This window comes from Pseudogymnoascus destructans (assembly GCF_001641265.1).
Source record: "Pseudogymnoascus destructans isolate 20631-21 unplaced genomic scaffold scaffold_12, whole genome shotgun sequence".
In the NCBI taxonomy this organism is placed as follows: Eukaryota; Fungi; Ascomycota; class Leotiomycetes; order Thelebolales; family Thelebolaceae; genus Pseudogymnoascus; species Pseudogymnoascus destructans.
This window is the reverse complement of record NW_020167531.1, coordinates 898,767-920,995: the sequence shown is the minus strand read 5'-3', so window position 1 is coordinate 920,995 and position 22,229 is coordinate 898,767. Positions and strand designations below refer to the sequence as shown.

The 22,229-nt window shown below is 48.0% G+C and overlaps 4 protein-coding genes across 4 annotated transcripts; 3 read left to right on the top strand and 1 right to left on the bottom strand.

Annotated features, from left to right (window-relative positions):
• Positions 1-1,354, top strand: VC83_06559 (uncharacterized protein). The gene is made up of 2 exons (XM_024470155.1): positions 1-214; positions 298-1,354. Exons 1-2 carry the CDS (start codon positions 138-140, stop codon positions 1,325-1,327), a joined length of 1,107 nt encoding a protein of 368 aa, XP_024323617.1. The 5' UTR covers positions 1-137; the 3' UTR covers positions 1,328-1,354.
• A 9,302-nt stretch (positions 1,355-10,656) lies between these two features.
• Positions 10,657-16,075, bottom strand: VC83_06558 (uncharacterized protein). The gene is made up of 2 exons (XM_024470154.1): positions 11,247-16,075; positions 10,657-11,194 (listed from the first exon to the last, which is right to left on the bottom strand). Exons 1-2 carry the CDS (start codon positions 15,839-15,841, stop codon positions 10,801-10,803), a joined length of 4,989 nt encoding a protein of 1,662 aa, XP_024323618.1. The 5' UTR covers positions 15,842-16,075; the 3' UTR covers positions 10,657-10,800.
• A 359-nt stretch (positions 16,076-16,434) lies between these two features.
• On the top strand, positions 16,435-18,712 carry VC83_06557 (uncharacterized protein). Its single transcript, XM_024470153.1, has 2 exons — positions 16,435-17,200; positions 17,391-18,712. The coding sequence occupies exons 1-2, from the start codon at positions 16,726-16,728 to the stop codon at positions 18,527-18,529; spliced, it is 1,614 nt and encodes a 537-aa protein (XP_024323613.1). The 5' UTR covers positions 16,435-16,725; the 3' UTR covers positions 18,530-18,712.
• Positions 18,579-19,681, top strand: VC83_06556 (uncharacterized protein; the record flags this gene model as incomplete). The annotated part of the gene is made up of 3 exons (XM_024470152.1): positions 18,579-18,607; positions 18,897-19,149; positions 19,206-19,681. The coding sequence occupies 3 exons, from the start codon at positions 18,579-18,581 to the stop codon at positions 19,494-19,496; spliced, it is 573 nt and encodes a 190-aa protein (XP_024323614.1). The 3' UTR covers positions 19,497-19,681.
• Positions 19,682-22,229: the final 2,548 nt, after the last annotated feature.

The following is a 22,229-nucleotide window of genomic DNA, read 5'->3' as shown; positions in this document are numbered from 1 at the left end:
TCCATACCCTGGCACGTGACTTTATTGAAACACGGCCGCCCGCCTTCTCAGTGTGTACGGCGGTATCTCCCTCTCGGCGATGCGCATATACTGTAGACACGGAATAAAGAAGTGTCAATCTAAATCCCGTACTGCAGATGGCCGATGACCCTGCCGACCTCTTGGCCAGACTCAACGCTCTCCGTCCAACAACCGTCTCACTCGATCACTCACGGTACAGTTTATCACATTTCTTTAACCCCCCCAACCCCCCACACACCCCCTAATCTCCACCAGCTCGTTCTAATTCTTCCGTAGACCCAACCTCTCTATCCCCGGCACCCTGCAGACCCCCGATACACTCCTTTCCGACCGTCTCCGCGCGCTCCGCAATGGTGGTGGCGGTGACGCCAAAAGCAGCTCTTCTGGGTCGCACCTTCCCTTAACCTTCGGTGTTCTATCCAACGCTAGCGCACAGACGGAATCTGCCATCTCCAGTCTCGACTCGCCGATTGTGGAGATCGATGGCAGAGCTGACAGGAAGCTGGCGCGCGAAGCTCTAGATTTTGCACGGGGGGTATCACATGATGTTCCCGTAAGCAAGTCTGATGGGCGGCCATCACGGGAAGGTTCGAAGGTGCCAACTCCCGAAGATGTGATTAGACGTCTGCGTGAAGAAGCTGCCGATAGCCTATCGGATTCAGATAAACTGCTCAAGTCGGAAGGCAAACACAAAATCCCCAAGAATGCGGGGTCCCGAGACTCAGATGCAAGGGACTCACCAGCTGGTGAGTCAGACGCAGAGAAATTCGATGACGAAGCAGAAGCACGGGAAGCAGAAGAGATCCTTGCACGCCTCCTCGACGAAGCACATCTCGAAGAAAGGGACGAAGCAGCCAACCAACCACAAGCACAACCACCACCCCCCCCAGACCCAACACCCACCACCCACCCGCTCACCCTCCCCTCCACCCCCTCAACCCCCTCCACCCCCTCCACCCTCCTCCCCCCCCCGGATCCCGAAGCCCTCGCCTTCACCAACGCAGCCCGCATGGCCGCCCTCCAAAACCCCACCACAACAGACGCCCTAGGCATGCCCTCCGCCCCATCCACCGCCCCTGTCTCCTCGCCCCGCGGCCCCCCTCGGAAACCTGCACCGGAACCCGCTACTGCATGCGTGATATGCTATGATCACGCTACTGTGCTGTGTCGCGGCTGCCAGGACAATTTTGGGGACGCGGAGGAGGCGCTGTATTGTGTGAGGTGCTGGAGGGAGGGGCATCTGGGGGCGGATGCGGGGGTGGAGGAGAGGACTCATGGGTGGGTTAGGTTTAAGAGGCCTACATGAGGTGGGTATTGCCATGGTTGGGTTGATATTAGGGGGCGGGTGGGTTTGGCTTACGGGGGAATACGGGGGAGGGAGATATGAAGACTCCTCGGTGACGGGATGTGGGGGAATCTCTGGTATAAGGATTCTTTAATTAGAATACCTGACTTATACGGATAGATTGTCCGGGCCCAAACTTGTTAGGTAACCCTGAATAGTATTTCTTGTCTGAAGGTTATTCTTTTCCCGAAAGTGGAGCATCATAAGTGCTAACTTCGTGGACTTGAGCATTCTTGGTAGGACATTCATAAGCTCGGTGTCCAGTTTGCTGGCAATGGAAGCAGCGGCCTTCCTGCATTAACTTCTCAGTTGCAGGGTTCTGATGTGGTGCACGATATAGTCTTGGTGGTCTAAAGCCAGCAAGCAGGTGGGTTTGTAGTAGGCTGCTTAGCCTTACTGTGAAAGTCTTGTGGCTTAAAGGCTTGCTGAATAACTTGAGGGACAGTGCGAGCATCTTGGATTTGAAGTTGCTGGATATTCTGATCAATCAGTAAGCACTTTTGTGCAAAGGCATGGAGAGAGCTTGGATTTATCTCTGCTATTAAAGCAGTCTGCATCTTCATATTAACCTTATGGCGGAGGTCATCAATGAGGGTCTCCTCTGAGTAATCCAGTTCAACAGTGAGTCTCTGGAACTCTGCCCAAAAGGTAGCAAAGTTATCCTTGTTTTGGAAGAGCTTTCTATAAGCGCGTTGTGCAGTAAAGCAGCGGTCTGGATCACTGAAGACTCTGTTTAGGACTTCAAACATTTCCTCTACAGTTTGAAACTTGTTCTGAGTAGATTGAAGGCGTGGATTGATGTGAGAGGAGGCTTTGCCACCTAGTCTGCTTTGCACATAACCCATCTGAAGGGCTGGAGTAGGAAAATGGTCAAGGTTCGCCTCGAGCTTCATCTTTATCTTAATGCTCCAATCGTCATAAGCTGGCTCTATTCCGTCTGTGAGAGTAGGAGGGTATGGGATCTTAGTGAATTTCTGGTGTGATTCTCTATTGCGAGTAGTGCTGATTTTTGACTTCTCATTTTCAAGATATTTCACAACAGCAGCTTATCCTGCCATTGTCTGCTCATGAGCTACAGAACATCACCAACTTCATAGATCAGACCTTTCACAATGCTCCCTCGACAAGGAATATAGCTGTGAGGGAAGTGCGCTCCTCTCGAGTGGCTCCTACAGTCGACAAACTGCACAATAGGGCCTTTGGCGATATGAGTCTGATCTACTACGAAAAAAATAGCAAAGCTGCTATGGCACACACTGCCAAAGAAAAAGCCAAGATGGCTGACCGAAACCCAGAAGACTACAAGTCTATGAATGAGAAAACAACCCCAGCAGATGAGTCTGAGAATAAAGATGAACTTCAGGATGACTTCCTTGAAGCCCAAGAAGATTTCAAGAAAATGGGCAAAACAGCTCAAGAAAGGCGCCAGTCTATACTGCCAAACTGCCACCAGACAAGGACTTGGAATGTCAACACCTACACTCTAGTAAGGGAAATAGTCTTAAGGTTAGACCTTATAAGTATAAATTTAAATATTTCTAAAACTAAAAATTATAAATAAGTATAATTAGATAATATATAACGTACATGTATAGCGAAAGCGCCAAACAAGCGAAAGCGCCAAAATTATCTACCCTCACGACAAACATTGCGATAAATCTACCACAACATTAGAAATCAATTGAAACTACTCGGAGTCCTCTTCCTCAGAGGTGTCTATTACAATCTGACACGTGCGCGCATTGTGCCCAGTCTCACCACACTTGCCACAGCGACGGGCACGGGTTTCTTCCCTTGGCTTCCGACCACGGCTTGCCCTTATTTCCTGCTCTACCTGCTGCACAACATCCCTCTCATCCTGTAGCTCTTGCGCCCCTTGTTGACTAAGTGATCCTCCTTGCTGTAGTCGTGTTTTCCTAGCTCTCCGGCGCTTGCTTAGTACTTCATTTGCCTGTCGTAGGTTTTGGTTCTCTCCCTTTAGCAGTGCTAATTGATGCATTATTTGCGATGCACCCTTTGTAAACTGGTCAACAGCTGCATAGATTGAGGTTGGAGAGCTATTTTGATGGCGTGAAATCCGAGTTTTAATAAATGTAGACTGTGACATAGCTTCAATTGGGTTGTTTGGTGTCTGAGAAACCCAAGGTTGAGCAGTACCTGGGCGGGAGCTTGGAGGCGTTGGTGTCCTTAACTTAAGATCAAGTGTAGATATCACTCTCTCAGGGTCAAATGGAAGAAGCCCTGCCCCTCGGAACCCGCCTCAAATGTTACTTTCCGTCATTGTAGTGTTAAATGCAGCGTGGAAGGCAGGAAAGAAGTCATCCTTTGTAATATGAGAAATATGAGCCTGCATCATATCTTCAATTTGCCGACCATAGGCCTGCTTTAACGGGCCGAAACAGCCAACATCAAGTGGCTGGAGTAGATGAGAAGAGTGAGCAGGCATACAAAGCGTAATAATGTTGTGTTCCTTGCAGTACTCCTCAAACTCATCTGAGTGGTGGCTCTCATGACCATCAAGGACTAACAAGCGATAACCACCAACACTCCGGGCCTTTGTATGCTTCTCAAAGTGCTGAATCCAATCCATGCCTCTCTCGTTTGTAGTCCAGCCATTTTCAGTAACAGAAATCACCCAATCGCTTGAAAATCCACTATTCTCATACCAAGATGTAAGGTGGTTTTTGCCTGCAACAATGATAAATGGTGGTACTGCCCAACCTTGAGAACTAACGCCTTGGATTACTGTAACCCATTCCCGATTACCAGGCTGTACCTTCTTTGCTTTTGCCCGCCCGTCTGAGCTTGTTACAACCATAGCAGTTGAGATAACGCCCATCATAAACCCAGTCTCATCAAAGTTGTAGATATCTGCTTCATCGATACCATATTTCGCAATTGTGTTACGCACAAGCTCAAACCAGCCATTAATAACTTCTGGATCTTCGCACTTAGCCCTCTGGTAGTCGTATTTGCGCTGAAAGCGTGTCTGGAGCTCTACACGCCGCTTAACAAAGTTTGAAGCCCAACGCGACCCAACGCGTGACGCGTCGCGTGTTGCAAGTAGTCGACTTGCCATATCTTCAACAACAGACAGCCGAGGAGGAAACCCTTTGGCAGCTAGGTCGAGTATATACTGAACAAGGACGGACTCCTCTAGGTTAGTTAATTTCCGTGAGTTGGCTTGGATATCGCGTCGTGAAGGTACACCTTCTAGACGACGACCTAGCTTGCGGTGGTCCACAGAATAGATCCTAGCAGCAACTCGAAGGCGTAACTTTGGGTCGCTTTGCATAGCCTGGATAGCTAGCACTAATTGGCTTTCATCGTTTTTATGGGGCATGTTTTGTTGTTGAGGAATTTAACATTTAGTTGGGGGGTTTGGTCACCGCATCATTTTGGCGCTTTCGCTTGTTTGGCGCTTTCGCTATACATGTACGTTATATATATATATACAGTATTATCTCGTTAAGTCGATGTAATTGGTCATGCATAAATATATTGAGTTATAGAAATATCGAGTTAGAAAGTGATCTGAAGTAGACCCGAAGTAGCCCCTCAGCTAAACCATCCATCCATCCAACGTGCCTTGAATCAACTCATTGGCCTGTTTGGCCACTAATTTCCTCTCCACACGCTCTAAAGAGCGCAAAAATGATGCTGGATCCGTGATGCCACTATTCTCAGATTCTGAGAACTCAATCAGAACTTGGAGGGCTTGTACAGCATTCTGTGTGGTGATAATGAATCATAGAGGGTTGTAGAAGCTTCTAGAGCTATCATTCATGTTCCTAGGCCTCTAGTTGGTAGAGATATGCCATGTGGTAACCCACCCCCTTAAGGAGGAGATTTTCTTAATAACTTGTTCAATGGGTGTCCAAATGATATGCCGTGATGTATGTAGCGATGCTGGGGCTCCTCATCATCATCATCTTGAGCATCGGAAACCTGTATATATGGAGCCATCGCCTCCTGTAGAATTGTGTCCTCATCTAAGCCTCCCTCCACCTCTTGTATTCCCTCCTCCGCTGGATTCAAAAAGTTCGAAAGGTCCATAGCGTCTAATATATGACCAGCTTGTTGTACTCGAGTATATAAGTCGTTTAGAACAGGGAGTGGGTGTATAGGAAGCTGTATTGGGCGTAAAAGAATCGTGCTTTTTCGAAAGCAATTGTAGATAGTCGTATTTGTAACGTCGTGATGCCATGATCAAATAAGCCAGCAAATTGCAAAGTGTATTGTCATTGTTTTGATTGGATCCAGGTTGTTGCTAAAAGATTCGAGCATGAACTTGAGCCATTGCCAATGATAATAGCTTTTTAAAGAGGCTATAATACCTTGATCAAGAGGTTGATATCGACTGGTCGCATTTGGAGGAAGCCAGATAATTCATATGTTTGGAGGAGGAGGCGTCGATTCCACTGCAGCAATATGGGCCGAGAAGTTATCCATTGTAAGCAGTATAGAACGTGACTATAATGGTGGGTGCACCGATGTTGTCATACTGACATTCGTTGCACTCAGTTTGCTATCAAACTCAAGAGCAAACTTAGAAATCTCCTCCTCAAACCTACAAGTCACCATACATATCTTGGCTTATCACACCAACAACAAGAGCAATACTACTCAACGATTGCTACAACCATCTATGATTCATTACATGTCATCGCTCCTTAGTTACTGGGCCGATATTACCACATAGCATATCTCTACAACCCTCTATGATTCATTACATGACATCACTCATACTACCACATGACATATCTCTACCAACTAGAGGCCTAGGAGCATGAACGATAGCTCTAAAAGCTCCTACGAACCTCTATGATTCATTACATGTCATCGCTCTTTAGTTACCCACAAGATTGGTTAAGTTATGACATAATTTGTCTATGACATAATTTGTCTATGACATAATTTGTCTATAGGGGTACTCTGACCTTGGACCTCCTTTTACTTCCTATAGGCTACGAACCTAAGAGATGGTTCTATGGGATTCTCTTACATCGACTACAGTTACCAAGCCTGGTTAGTCATGGAAAGTTTTGGAAAATGAGAGAACTACACTCCTTTAGCATAAATAGGATTGCCCTTTCCTTAAGAAAGGGCAAGCAGAAAATACAGTAAATCGACTATCACATACTTCCACGTCTTTTCCAAGCTTCCAAGCATTGATCTTATTACTCCTTGTTTCTGAAAAGTAGTGAGGTGCTAACCTCTGACTTATCCCTGAGTTCTCAGGCTCTAACATTTGTTATAACTTGTCTAAACCACTCCACTATATCATACACCTAATTGCTGCGTTGTGGAATAGTCTAAGCTATGACCCTTTGGCTCTTTTTCCTAAGACAGTGTGTTGTCTTAGTAAAATCATCCCTTCCTTGGGTGGCTAGATTCTCACATCTGGTGCACCCACCATTACAATTGGTCTCTCAACGGGGAGGATTAGGTACAGAGATCATAAGATCTTATGATTCTTATGAGCACAAGAGAGAGAGAGAGAGAATGTACATACCTTAGATAGAGTCTTTAGACAAATCCAAATACTCGTGAAGCTCTGGAGGGAGCACCAAAAACCGATTCCGCCATCTTTGTCCACAAAGACAGGTGTGACAATTGGTCAGCAAGATTGCTGACACAAAGACAGCTGCCACTGGAGACCAACCAGCCCGTATTCCTTTAGCAAATGCAGTATGTGTCCAAAGGACCTGCGTTTTGCCAAATGCGCTCTCAACCTCGATCCGGACACTTGACAAAGCAGTGTTAAACTGCTGCTTGTCATCGTCAAGCATCCTCTGGCCTTCCGGATGCTCAAAGGGACAGGAGATGCCATATGCGGCAAAGTATGCTGGTTCGCCGTAGATATGTTAGTATAGCTTAAATAGAGAGAGAGAAGGGGAAAGAGAGAGAAGGGGAAAGAGAGAGAAGGGGAAAGAGAGAGAAGGGGAAAGAGAGAGAAGGGGAAAGAGAGAGAAGGGGAGAAAGAGAGAGAGCAAGATATACTTTGCGAATAGCTGCTTCACAGCCAGACTTCTGCCACATAACCCAGTCATTCGTTGGACCAGGAAAGGAGCCAACGAGCGATGAAACCAGCCCATCAGGTGTAACAATAGCTTGATAGTTCAAGCCATGTTCCCGTTTATGTCCAAAGTATACCTCCCTCTGAGCATCTTGGCCAAGTGGACAGCAATGGCCTCGAAAGGTGCCATCCAAAAAGCCCCAGACAACGTCCACCTGTAAGGACACAGGGCACCCAGCTCACAGTAATAGCATATGAGAGTGCGAGTCAGAGGCTAAACGGATGCTATCCTATAGGTCTACTACGAAGGAAACAAAAAAGATGAAGAGAGGAACCCCTGTTGGGTTAATTGTTACGACGGAACAAGAAGGCTGGCCAACTACAGGACAGGAAGGAGGGAGGTCGCATGAGACCGGCCCTGGTACCTGGAGGGGCAGCGGGGAATAGTAGTTCCGAAGGTATCACGTGACGGACTCGCAGGATGATGAGAAGAGTCCTAAGAGTCCAGGACTCCGAGGACTCGAGTGAGTTCCCAGGAGTCCACTAGGCACGTGATGGACTCGCAGGATGATGAGAAGAGTCCTAAGAGTCCAGGACTCCGAGGACTCGAGTGAGTTCCCAAGAGTCCACTAGGCACGACGCCACTATATAAGTAGATAGTATTTCCTTAGATAGGAGCTTCGTGCTCAACTCAATACAGTATTTGTTATATACTAGTAACGTGTTACTTGAAGCCTTTGTGTCTGATCCCCTGCCTCCTCTGATAAGTAAACCTTTACGCAAGAGAACCTCTGTGTCTTCTATCGTTTAGAAGTCAGCGTTACATTAATCTCCTTAAGTCCCGACCCGAAACGGGTCCGACTCGGCTAACCTGCTGTAATGGTGGGTGCACCAGATGTGAGAATCTAGCCACCCAAGGAAGGGATGATTTTACTAAGACAACACACTGTCTTAGGAAACAGAGCCAAAGGGCCGTAGCTTAGACTATTCCACAACGCAGCAATCAGGTGTGTGATGTAGTGAAGTGGTTCAGACAAGTTGCAACAAATGTTGAGTCTGGGAACTCAGGGGTAAGTCAGAGGTTAGCACCTCACTGACTTTTCAGAAACAAGGAGTAACAAGATGAATGCTTGGAAGCTTGTAAAAGACGTGGAAGTATGTGATAGTCGATTTACTGTATTGCCTGCTTGCCCTTTCTTAAGGAAAGGGCAATCCTATTTATGCCAAAGGAGTGTAGTTCTCTCATTTTCCATGACTTTCCATGACTAACCAGGCTTGGTAAATGTATTAGAAATCAAGTGCGACCCACAACTAGCTTGCTAATCATGTAGTGAAAGTAACAGAATCCCATAGAACCATCTCTTGGGTTCCTAGCCTATAGGAAGTGAAAAGGAGGTCCAAGGTCAGAGTACCTATAGATAAATTATGTCATAACTTAACCAATCTTGTGGGTAACTAAGGAGCGATGACGTGTAATGAATCATAGAGGGTTGTAGAAGCTTCTAGAGCTATCGTTCATGTTACTAGGCCTCTAGTTGGTAGAGATATGCCATGTGGTAGTATTGGCCCACCCCCTTAAGGAGGAGATTTTCTTAATAACTTGTTCAATGAGTGTCCAAATGATATGCTGTGATGTATGTAGCATAAACAGATGTAGTAGAAGAGTTTGCAGCAATCGTTGAGTAGTATTGCTTCTGTTGTTGGTGTGATAAGCCAAGATATGTATGGTGACTTGTAGGTTTGAGGAGGAGATTTCTAAGTTTGCTCTTGAGTTTGATAGCAAACTGAGTGCAACGAATGTCAGTATGACACCTGCCTTCACTCTCACCTCGTGACCGTGACTTGTCCGACTCAGAGACCTTCTGTTGAGTAATAAATGTATGTATTCCTGACTATGTAACCTATACTTGGCTTTACCGATAATCCGACCGGAGATCACGTGAGATCATGTGACTATTACAACACACCCCGTCACTACCCCCGTTGGGTCAATCTCCTTAAGTACCCGAAACGGGTCCGACTCGGCTAACCTGCCTTTACTCTTATCAGGTGACCATAACCTGCCGGACTCAGATCCTTTCCGTCACTGAGGGACAGGCATCCTTACACTACCCCCCTCCTGAGAGAGTGCTTTGTCCGCAAAGCACGCGGCTAGTATCATGTCCGCAACGTCTCCGAATGGTATCCGTGAGCGGAGCGTTCTTTGTTATCAGAATGATGGCTGGTAATTGCGTCCGGAACAACTCCGTTTGCGTGCGCGTCGGGAAGATGCTTTGTTTGCCACAGCAGTCATCCCGAGGTGGTATCGCGTGAGGGTCCGTTTGGCATGCGAAACTGGAGCTCGCTTTTGTTCGCCTACTACGAATATCGACACTCCATCACCAACGATGGCTACAAACACAACCACCCCTATCACAAACCCCAACTCCACAACCCTCCATACAGCCACCGAGAAAACTACTACTACGATGATGACGACCCATATCTCCCATCATACCTACCATATTACCGCCACACCTACCGCGCCAGGGACGAGCAATTCACCCCACGTTTGTTTCCTCGAAGAGGAATATCTCTCCCCAAAAGTGGTGGATGAATATACAAGGCCCGTTGGTTGGTTTTACGAACATCTGATATCCAGGACTGGGAGAGTGGTTGGGGAGAGTACGGTCCGGTTGTGGAGTGGTTTGTGCCGCACGACTGCATTTGAGGCTCGAGAGCGACGTGGCGTGGGGGAGGAATGTGAGATGGCAGTGGGCAATATCAGTTGCTGTGGGAGGACCTATTGGATACAGTTGATGGCCCTTTGGAGCTGGAAATGATTGGACATGGTGAAAAATCTCGGCGCGTGCAAACTTTCTGTCAGGTTGTGAGAGGTTGGATGTCTGAATTGGGTTTGTTTTGATTGGGAGATTTGAACGTTCGGTGATATTTTCAGATCAAGTTGAGGCAAAGACAAAATCTAGTAATTGAAAGCCTTAATTTTGGTTACAGTTGCTGTAATTACTATTGTTATCTACAGTCTCTCTTCTGATCTTTGGGCGGCACAAGGCACAAACAAACAGCTAACATAAAAGCTTCTCATTTCCATATAAGTTAATGTATAACCAAATACCCCCTTTATCCCATTCATCACTCCATCCATTAATGGCCCTAGAAGAATAGAAAGGGGTATGTAAAGACTAAATCATAGCTTCGTATAAAAACGAAGACGACAAATAAAACACCTCATCCATTCTTTCCCACCCACCCACCCTCTAGCAGCCCAGCTCCCAGCTTCCAGCTCCCACCCACACCCAAACTCCACACAAAACCAGGCTATGCAAAAAAAACAAAAACAAAAAAAGACATCTCCACTTCGTCAGTTACTCGTGAAAGTTCCGGTTCCAGCTCAAGCAGAGAGTGCACAGCCAGTCTAGTCCGTCGATCTATAGAACTTCTTGTAAATAAGATGAAGGAAAAGATTGACGTTCAGCTTCAGTCCACCCTCGAACAAGTTCATAAATTGATGGTTGTTGAACTGCGCGCTCAGGCAGTCTTCCAGCGGAACCTGGGCGCTGGCGCCCGGTATTTGAATGCTGCCCAGGCTGCCTTCGATAAAGAAGATGCCAACCTCATCACAGGAGATGGTGACGTTGATCTTTTCATACTGCTTTTCGGTGTAGCCAGACCATGACACAAGTACGCCCTTGTCGGCAAGATTTCGTGCCGAGTACTTGAAGGAGCCGAACTTGGGCTGACGTCCGGTTCGTTGGAGTTCACGCTCGTGGTTGTACTGCCTGGTAAATGGTAGAAGGAATCGTTTTTTGCTATGGAATGTCAGTAAAAATTCCGAGGCAAAGGTGCATCATAGTAATATACCCTTTCTTATTCTGTAACGTCATCATGGCTTGCTCGATATAGTTGTCGTAGCTCTTCCGTTGTTGTTCTAGCCACGCTGCCTTATCGTGAAGGTTGCCCAGCGTAAGCCTGACGCCTTCCAGTTCTCGCTGCCTTTGAATTCGCCTGCGGCTTTTTGTGCGAATATCCACGGCGATAGCATTGAGAAGATCTTGGTATTGATTATGCCGCGAGATACGGCCAAACTGTGTCTCCAGGCGCATAATGTTTTCTAGGGCTGTGCGTTTCAATTCAGAATATGGCATCGAGGTGATATCCATCATGTTAGCATCCGAATATGCGCCGCGTGTATTGCTACCAGCAGCAAACTCTTCTCTGACAAGAGCTTTCCACTTCTGCTCATCCTCGCGTGTAACTGGGCGAACAAGGATGTCCATAAGGTTGGGTCCGGATTGGACGCGGATGATATACAAAACACAGCGTTTGGTCTCCATAAATAGAGCCTTTACTGTAGCTTCTGGATCATCGGTATCGTGAAGCTTGGGGTTGAGTGTCATCTGGATCTCCGACGAAGTCACGCCTGACCATTCCATTTCGTTGTTCTTGGCACTTCCAAGCTCCTGGATAATCTCTCGGAGCATATCGTCCCTGTTGGGGCATACCTGTGGTAGCTCCTTGATCACTAAGCTATGTATGGCAAATATGTCTGCCATCTTAATGTATAGTGTCGGCTTGGTTTTCGAGTACAGGTCGTTGAACTCATCAATATCGAAGGTTTGCTCCACGTCAGGGACATTAATCAAGTCGGCAAATATGATGCCCATCCTCTCAATGGCAGTTCCAATATAGGCATTGAGGGGCTGAAGATAGATATTATCCCCGCCAAAGAGCTTGCCAGTGGTGACTTGGCATAGCACTTTGCTTACTTCCCCAAGATTCCGTTTCTGCAATGGCGTCAATTGCCTCTCTACCACGCCAACTTCTTGTGGCGATGTTAATGGCGGCTGAATATAGGAACGGAACACCCATTGGCCAACAACCTGGAGTATGTAGGCTTGCTTTTCGCCAGGGAATCTTTCGCATAGGCATTCAAACAACTGTTGCGTAATAAAGCGAATTCCGTAAGGCATCTTCTGCAAGGTCTCTTCCAGTGCGAGAAGGGATTGATCGGAAATCTCTCGGAGATCTCGGAGATGGTCAATGAACAAGTCGCGCGTCTCTTTATCCTTAATGGCAACTCCTCGGCTGACGTCAAGCGGTCTGTGGCTGGGTCGCCCGGTTCGAAGTTCCTCGTTGTTTATCGCGGACCTATAGATCTGCATCGGGTCGCTCTCCAAATCCAGTGCGGGATCGTCGATAATATTCTCGCGAATAAGAGGACCCAAGAGCTCTCGTAAGAATTTTCGGTCCCGTGGCGATCGGGTATAGTTTGCCAGAAGTTTAGTCCAGAAGAAATTGCCTCGGAGATAGTCTTGTATGGAGTGGGATCCGTCCACCTCTTCCTTGACGGATCGCGCAATAAGCTTCAGGAGGTAATATTCTTCTCGCCTCTTTTGCGCATATCCGAACAGGCCCATCATTAATGTCTCTACACGTTTTGACTCTTGCTCCGCCATCCCTTGCTCGCGAACCATGCGGAAGAGACGTGCTAGGTACTGCGGTTGGGTTTGTAAGGTGAAGAAAAGCTGCTGGTAAGTATCTAACTTCTTTCTCGAATTCTTGTTGAGTGCCTTGAGATCAAAGTGGTTCCCCGACGACATTGCTGTGCTTGGGAGTAGGCTACCAGCATGACCTCCAAAATTCCGCTGATGTTGCATCACGTCGTCCAAAGTAATCTTATTCTTGACAAGTAGCGCAATTTTAATGTCCAGCTGCTCGATGTATTGTTCGGATGTCTCGTTTTGTCTGACTTGCTGCACCACAGTTTTCCTGAGCCGCTCAAACTCAATTTCCTCGTTGAAGTCGAAGTCGCTATCATTCAATAGATGGACAAAGTTCTTGACAGTATTGACGGGTGGGTTTTTGCCGGTAGTCAAGCTCTTATAGGCCTCTCCTTGGAGGCGTCCTCTAACAAAGCTTTGGATTTTGATGACTTTCTGCATATTCTCCTTGAAGAACTTCTGCTTCTCTGCAAACTTGGTCCTGACTAATAGTCCTCGTGCGGCAGTTTGAAAGGCAACGATCGAGTCTTCCTCATCCTCAAGCCCTCCCAACAAGGTTCCAATATCATTTCGATGTACCATGGCCCTAATAAGACCCTGAAGTTGGATTATTGCGGGAGTGTTGGAGTATAGATCGGCGCGAAGCTCTGAATTGGCTGCTCTAGAGAGGAAGCCTCTTGAATGGCCTTGTAGCTTGGTGATATTTACCGTTTGGCGGCTAAGAGCTTCCTTCTGGGCTGCGATTCTTTTCCTCGAGAGCATTCCACGAACCAACGATTGAACTTCCGTGATAGTTGTCTCTTCAGTTTCGAGCGCGGCAAGGATCTTCGCTGTCCCACTTCGTACTGCCGAAGCTCGAATAGCTGCTTGGAACATAGACACACTTGGTGACTGCGCTTTCAGTTCTTTCCTCGTGAATTCAAGCTGCTTTCGTAGTAAGTATCCACGGGACATAGCCTGTAGTGCTTTCCAAATGCCAGTGGAAGCCTGAAGTGCCTGTTTTTGCCTGGACACCTGGATTCTGGTTAGAATAGCCCTGGCGTTTGCTTGTATCAAGGCGATAGATGCTGTTTCGGCGTCGAGAATGTGGTGATCGTTTGCGATAGTTGCTCGTAGTAGCATTCCCCTGATTGAGGCTTGCAAGCCCCGCACTGGAGCGGCCACACTTCTGGTTTCTTGATGTTGTTGTTCCATTCTCGTTCGCATCAAAAAACCCCTCACAGCAGCTTGAACGTCCCTCACAGCAAAAGTCTCCTTTTTCAACTCAGACTTAGTTATGCATACCTCGGCCCGAACTTTCCTTGCCCGGAACAGGCTCTGAAGCTTTAATATTTCAGCTTCGCTGCTCTTGAAGAATTCGGTTCGGTTCATCAGTTGCTTCCTGAGAATAAACCCCCGGCCTGAACTTTGCAAGTTAACAGCGAATCGTCGCATGCTGAGGCGGTAATCTATGATCTGGCGGGAAAAATCTCCTCGAATACGTGACTGCAAGTCGACGAGCCAGTCTTCCGAATTCCACAGCTTCTCCATAGTGTTGGCAAGTCGCATTCGCTGGAGGGCACCACGTATTTGTGCTTGAAGGTCTATAACTGATGACTCGTTTTCGTGAAGCTCCCTTTCAATCCTGTCTTCCTCTGACTCGACTAACTCTGGCTCCGGCTCCGGGAGGCCAAAATCTGCGCCCATGTTTCCAAAGCTCGGCATACTGACTCCAGCTTTGTCAAGCCCCTTTTGCATTGCTTCAAGCTCATGGTGTTCGAATTCCAGCTGTCCGACGAGGTTTCCAATGCGAAAGTCAACTACACCTTGCCTGTATAACAGCCAACTTAGAGCGTGGATACAGTAGATGACCTTTGGAATGTTTTTCTTCTCGTAAAGGTCGATCAGCTCAAACCTGAAGAGATCTGGAAGCTCAATCTCGCCAAGAAATCGGAAAAATATGGCTATATTGTCGGAATGCCGGTACTGGAGTTTGGGGTTTCTAAATATGCGGAATCGGTTGTCCGGCTGGAGAGCTTCAACAATTTCAGCAAGGGTGACTCCGTCGCGAAGGGCTTCCTCGAGCTGGACAATCGGAGGTATAGGCCTGTGGATGATATCTTCGATCCATTCTTTTGCTTCTCCAATATGGCAGAGGTACTCGTAGGCTTGCAAAAATTGTCGTTGTTTGTCCATCCAATTCCGTCCCTCCCAGCTATACCCCGTGCCATTGCTGAGAGCGACAGCACTTCCACCATTCGCTGTTTTGTCTGTCCTCTGAAGCCTCCTTCTACCATGTAATCCTGCAACTTCTTGTGCGGGTGAGCTAATAGCAAACTCATTCGGAGATGATACTTCTGCAAATTTCGACAAAGTGCGAAGGTGGCCGGTAGATGATTTTCCAAGGCTCTGAAGGTCCGGCGCGGCCACGGGAGTGTTTAATGGCGAGAGTTGCGAGCTGGGCTGCAGGGTATTAGATCGCACCGTTCTAGTTGAGTCGGCGCGGCTTAGTAACATCGAGTTCGGCCTTAGTGCACCTGTTCGCTTCGGAGGCGGAGAGGCAGCAGTGTCATTGTACATTGGCTTGACATCCAAGCTTTGTCCTCTTGAGTGCTGGAATGGTTGTTTACTAGGCGGCGAGGGACAGGTCTGTGCAGGTACCTGGGGAAGCGGGCGCAGAGACAGGCGCACACTCTGGAAAGGGTCTCCTGAGTTTGGGGTGCTGAAGCCTCTTCCAGAGCTGCCAGGACGTACGGGCGACATGCCTTTGGCTTCGCTGAGACCCCGTTTATGCGCAGGTTGCTGGTATCCGCTTGATGCAGTTGATGATATGGTGCTTGTGCGACTCAGATACGATGCTTCTGAGGGATGGGAGTAGGCCGACGACGACGTCGAGGCAGTCGACGGTTGGCGCTTTGCGAGTTGCGCCGAGTTGTCATTTGCCTGAATCTGGTGTAGAGGATGACGGTACGACATCACTATTGTGTCCGGGATGTCGTTCTCTCTCAAAGGCAGGTCGTAAATTAAGGCCGCATCAAGGCGTTTGCATCGCTTTCGGCTTGTGATTTGTGATTTGTGATTACACTGGTAAGTTAGCCCTATTTGATTTGATGATGCAGGTCAACAGCGATCGCCAAATGTAAACAAACCCAACCGTGCGTCTGGCAACCACGTTCCGCGTTCGGAAGGCGGTGAAACTGATTTACAGGTTTTGGCGAAAATATTAGGCGTGGTACTTAGGTACACATATATATTTGTGTGCACTAGTAAGTACCAATTTTAGTGGATAAGCTGATAAGAGCTTGCTTTTTTAGGAAAAAAGGATTAGATTTCAGGCAGTCGAAAAAAAGTACTTAATTATGCACATAATTTGAGTGTGTTTATAAGTACTTTTTATAATCATTTCAAGTAGTACTTATTAACGCATACAAATTGTATGTAGAAATAAGTACCTTTTTCACAATCTGAAATCCCTCATAGCCGCCATATACTCTCATATCCATAGTAACGACAACAGCGACTACAATTATATGTTTTGACCGCGATTACAATGCAGCACAGTGCTGTTCTGAGAAATTACTACAATTCTGATTACAATTCTGATTACAACCCTGCCTCCGTACAGAAGGCGGTGAACGCAAATTGCCGTCGCGAAACTTTCTGCTAGCGCAACTCCACACCGCCGATTACTAGATTTTCAACTTCGCTGACGCCTGATTCTCTTCTTTTCTTCTCTATTGGGAGAAGGCAACTTCTACCCGTCGACCATACGTTTCAATTCCCACCAAACAGACGTCGACTATCTATTTATTATACCCAGTCTCATCACTTCTCGTTTATTTAACTTTCCCCGCATCACCATGTCGTTCCCAAAACGCGATGCGGTTTTGGATTCTTCCAAGGCCCTGGAGGTCCTGAAGAACGAGTATAAGGAGCTCGATGGCCTCAATATCGAGAGTCTGCTGGACTCGCACAAGAATGGAGGCCTCACGTATAACGATTTTCTTATTCTCCCCGGTTACATTGGATTCCCCGCCTCAGACGTGTCTCTTGAGTCACCCGTCACCAAGAAAATCACCCTGAAGACTCCTTTCGTCTCCTCTCCCATGGACACCGTTACTGAGCATGAGATGGCCATCGCCATGGCGCTCCAGGGAGGCCTTGGTGTCATCCACCACAACTGCTCTCCTGACGAACAGGCCGAGATGGTCCAGAAGGTCAAGCGTTACGAGAACGGCTTCATCCTCGACCCAGTGGTGCTCAGCAAGAAGCAGACCGTCGAGGAGGTCAAGGCCCTGAAGGAGAGATGGGGATTCGGTGGTTTCCCAGTTACTGGTATGTTTTAACAATCTCATTTATCTGCGTCTCCATTATGATTATCAATACTATACCATATAACTTTCGTTCATCCGTAGTCGATCGCAAGATCGTGGGGAGAAATTCTATGTATGACTGGAAACAAAAAATTTATTATCAAAGTTTTCAAATTTTAGCCAAGAATTCTGCTAACTGAATCGCTTTGAAGAGGACGGAAAGCTCGGCTCCAAGCTCGTTGGTATTGTCACGAACAGAGACATCCAATTCGAGGAAGACACCAAGAAGCCAGTTTCATCTGTCATGGTCAACGATCTTATCACTGCTGCCAAGGGTACCTCCCTCGCTGAGGCCAACGCCATTCTGGCGCAGTCCAAGAAGGGAAAGCTCCCAATCGTTGACAAGGCCGGCAACCTGGTTTCCATGGTGTCTCGTTCCGATCTCACCAAGAACCTCCACTTCCCCAACGCCTCGAAGCTCCCAGACTCCAAGCAGCTGATCTGCGCGGCTGCCATTGGTACTCGTCCCGCCGACAAGGACCGCTTGGAGAAGCTCGCCGAGGCCGGCCTCGACATCGTTATCTTAGATAGCTCCCAGGGCAACAGCATGTACCAGGTCGAGATGATTAAGTTCGTCAAGGAGAAGTACCCTGGTATCGAGGTTATCGGCGGAAACGTCGTTACCCGCGAGCAGGCTGCCACCCTCATCGCTGCCGGAGTTGATGGTCTCCGCATTGGCATGGGCAGTGGTTCCGCCTGTATTACTCAGGAAGTCATGGCTGTTGGCCGTCCCCAGGCCGCAGCCGTCTACAACGTCGCCACGTTCGCTGCTCGCTTCGGCGTCCCATGCATGGCTGACGGTGGCATCCAAAACGTTGGCCACATCGTCAAGGGTCTCGCTCTTGGTGCCACTACCATCATGATGGGTGGTCTCCTTGCTGGTACCTCCGAGTCCCCAGGAACTTCCTTCGTTTCCCGCGAGGGCAAGCTCGTCAAGGCCTACCGTGGAATGGGTTCCATCGATGCTATGCAAGACAAGAAGGCCGGTGCCGGTACTGCCAACAGCCAGGCTAGCAATGCTGGCACTGCCCGCTACTTCTCCGAGGGTGACAGCGTCCTTGTTGCCCAGGGTGTTTCCGGCGCGGTTGCACACCGTGGCCCGATCACCAAGTTCGTCCCATACCTGTCTGCCGGCTTGAAACACAGCTTGCAGGACATGGGCTCCAAGAGCTTGGCTGAGCTCCACGCCTCGGTTGCCGCTGGCACCACGCGCTTTGAGCTCCGCTCGGCCAGTGCCCAGGTCGAGGGTGGCATCCACATGGAGAGCTACGAGAAGAAGCTTTACGCTTAAACGCGTATTGAATGATTCTTTAAGGCGGAGGCCTTAACTGGTCTCTGCTATGGCGACGAAGATGGACGAAGAAAAGACGTTAGTAATTTGGATGGCGCGTGGTTAGGAAAAACAAATAACGTACACAAAATATGGGTGTTTTGGCGCGTTGACGAGAAGTTACGTAGTAGCAAAGAAATGAGATAAACATGAATCAATCATTGATCGAACTCTTATTTATGCCTGTTGTGACCATAAGGATCTCCGTATGTACAAACGACGCCGACTCCACCGTGTATGGCTCGACATATATGAGGGATAACTATCCAGAGAATCAAAGGAAACTCTCCAACAAGGGTATATATACTCGAGTACTTCCCTTCCACAGACTCAATGCCCGCATCTATTTCCCCTTCTTCGCCTTCTTCCTCCTATCCGCCTCCAAAATCCCGAAAGCCTGCACCAAAACCACCAACTCAAACTCCATCCCCCCACCCCTCCCAATCTCCAACACCCTATCTGCAATAAACCTCAACCCCTCAATCCCATACCGCGCCAACAACAACTCTCTCGGCAGAGCCGCCGATATCCCAAACAGCGGATCGCGCATCCACAACTCCAGATTCGTAGACTACTTCGTCGTATGCTGCCAACGCACCAACCGTTCTATGGGCGCCATGCCCGGGATGACGACCAGTGGGACGCTGCAGAAGTGCTGCAGCCACAGGGCCCGCCATTTGGGGTTATCGCCCGGGAGGTCGCGGGTGCATGGTTGCGCGGTTGCGACGGCGGGGTGGAGGCGAGCGGTGGCGAGGGGGAGGGGGTTGAAGAGGTCGAAGACCTGGATGGCGGGGTCGGCCGTGGGGTGGGAAGCGACCTCGACGCGGTAGAGGGGCGTGGGGTTTGTGGTGAGGGCGATGCTGTAGGTGGTGTTTGTGACGCGGGTGACGCGGAAGTACAGAGTACGAAGGGCACATTACGACCATAATGAGGGCGGCAAATGTGGAGACTGTACATACGGAACTCCGACGTCACAGTGACAAGTGACGAGTTGGGGGGTGGGATAGTGTTTTTTGGAAGGGTGGACATCACGTGCAGGAATGGACCGTGCATAAAACTCCAATATATGAAGGGCGATAAGTCGCATGAAATAAATACCTTCTACAATTCAAGGATAGAACGAACCATGGCTATCCGTATTTTCGTTGTCTGCAAATCCCACGAGATGCCTGGTCTGACTAAGGACAAGAATAAGTTAATGGCAAATGCAGCCTGTCAAGAAGTTTTGAATCGAGACTATGATGAATCCAAAGGTGATCGTCTACTGTGTGAAGGGACATATTTCTCGTTTAATCAAACGTGTTACCTTGTACTCGGTGTTCCACCCACTCGCTTCGCTCGTAGGTGGCGACAGCAAGTTGTGCGTGCGACAGCAAGATGTGCGACACATAAAACGAAGAAAAAGACGCCTTATATATCAACTAACGTACATGTATAGCGAAAGCGCCAAACAAGCGAAAGCGCCAAAATGATGCGGTGACCAAACCCCCCAACTAAATGTTAAATTCCTCAACAACAAAACATGCCCCATAAAAACGATGAAAGCCAATTAGTGCTAGCTATCCAGGCTATGCAAAGCGACCCAAAGTTACGCCTTCGAGTTGCTGCTAGGATCTATTCTGTGGACCACCGCAAGCTAGGTCGTCGTCTAGAAGGTGTACCTTCACGACGCGATATCCAAGCCAACTCACGGAAATTAACTAACCTAGAGGAGTCCGTCCTTGTTCAGTATATACTCGACCTAGCTGCCAAAGGGTTTCCTCCTCGGCTGTCTGTTGTTGAAGATATGGCAAGTCGACTACTTGCAACACGCGACGCGTCACGCGTTGGGTCGCGTTGGGCTTCAAACTTTGTTAAGCGGCGTGTAGAGCTCCAGACACGCTTTCAGCGCAAATACGACTACCAGAGGGCTAAGTGCGAAGATCCAGAAGTTATTAATGGCTGGTTTGAGCTTGTGCGTAACACAATTGCGAAATATGGTATCGATGAAGCAGATATCTACAACTTTGATGAGACTGGGTTTATGATGGGCGTTATCTCAACTGCTATGGTTGTAACAAGCTCAGACGGGCGGGCAAAAGCAAAGAAGGTACAGCCTGGTAATCGGGAATGGGTTACAGTAATCCAAGGCGTTAGTTCTCAAGGTTGGGCAGTACCACCATTTATCATTGTTGCAGGCAAAAACCACCTTACATCTTGGTATGAGAATAGTGGATTTTCAAGCGATTGGGTGATTTCTGTTACTGAAAATGGCTGGACTACAAACGAGAGAGGCATGGATTGGATTCAGCACTTTGAGAAGCATACAAAGGCCCGGAGTGTTGGTGGTTATCGCTTGTTAGTCCTTGATGGTCATGAGAGCCACCACTCAGATGAGTTTGAGGAGTACTGCAAGGAACACAACATTATTACGCTTTGTATGCCTGCTCACTCTTCTCATCTACTCCAGCCACTTGATGTTGGCTGTTTCGGCCCGTTAAAGCAGGCCTATGGTCGGCAAATTGAAGATATGATGCAGGCTCATATTTCTCATATTACAAAGGATGACTTCTTTCCTGCCTTCCACGCTGCATTTAACACTACAATGACGGAAAGTAACATTTGAGGCGGGTTCCGAGGGGCAGGGCTTCTTCCATTTGACCCTGAGAGAGTGATATCTACACTTGATCTTAAGTTAAGGACACCAACGCCTCCAAGCTCCCGCCCAGGTACTGCTCAACCTTGGGTTTCTCAGACACCAAACAACCCAATTGAAGCTATGTCACAGTCTACATTTATTAAAACTCGGATTTCACGCCATCAAAATAGCTCTCCAACCTCAATCTATGCAGCTGTTGACCAGTTTACAAAGGGTGCATCGCAAATAATGCATCAATTAGCACTGCTAAAGGGAGAGAACCAAAACCTACGACAGGCAAATGAAGTACTAAGCAAGCGCCGGAGAGCTAGGAAAACACGACTACAGCAAGGAGGATCACTTAGTCAACAAGGGGCGCAAGAGCTACAGGATGAGAGGGATGTTGTGCAGCAGGTAGAGCAGGAAATAAGGGCAAGCCGTGGTCGGAAGCCAAGGGAAGAAACCCGTGCCCGTCGCTGTGGCAAGTGTGGTGAGACTGGGCACAATGCGCGCACGTGTCAGATTGTAATAGACACCTCTGAGGAAGAGGACTCCGAGTAGTTTCAATTGATTTCTAATGTTGTGGTAGATTTATCGCAATGTTTGTCGTGAGGGTAGATAATTTTGGCGCTTTCGCTTGTTTGGCGCTTTCGCTATACATGTACGTTATATAACTATATAATTAAAACATAAAATCAATAGAACTACTATCACTATCGCTACTGCCACTATTGCTACTATCACTTTGATCCTTACTATACCGTAAAATGATCACTTTTGATTTCAACCCTTCCTTCTTCCGCTCTGCTACCCGCTTCCTCTCAACCTTACGCTCTTCAATTTCGATTTTACGTGCTTGCGCTTGTAGCTGCTTTACTACTTGGTCCGATTCCCTTGCTGCTCTTGCGTCTGCTTTTGCTTGCAACTTTGCTTTCTTCTCTTCCCGCATTTTCCGTGCATCTGATGCATATAACTGCCCTCCTTTCTGTAGTGATTTCCGTGCCCTTGCCTTTGCTGCCTTCTGCTCTACTGCACGTAGAGTCA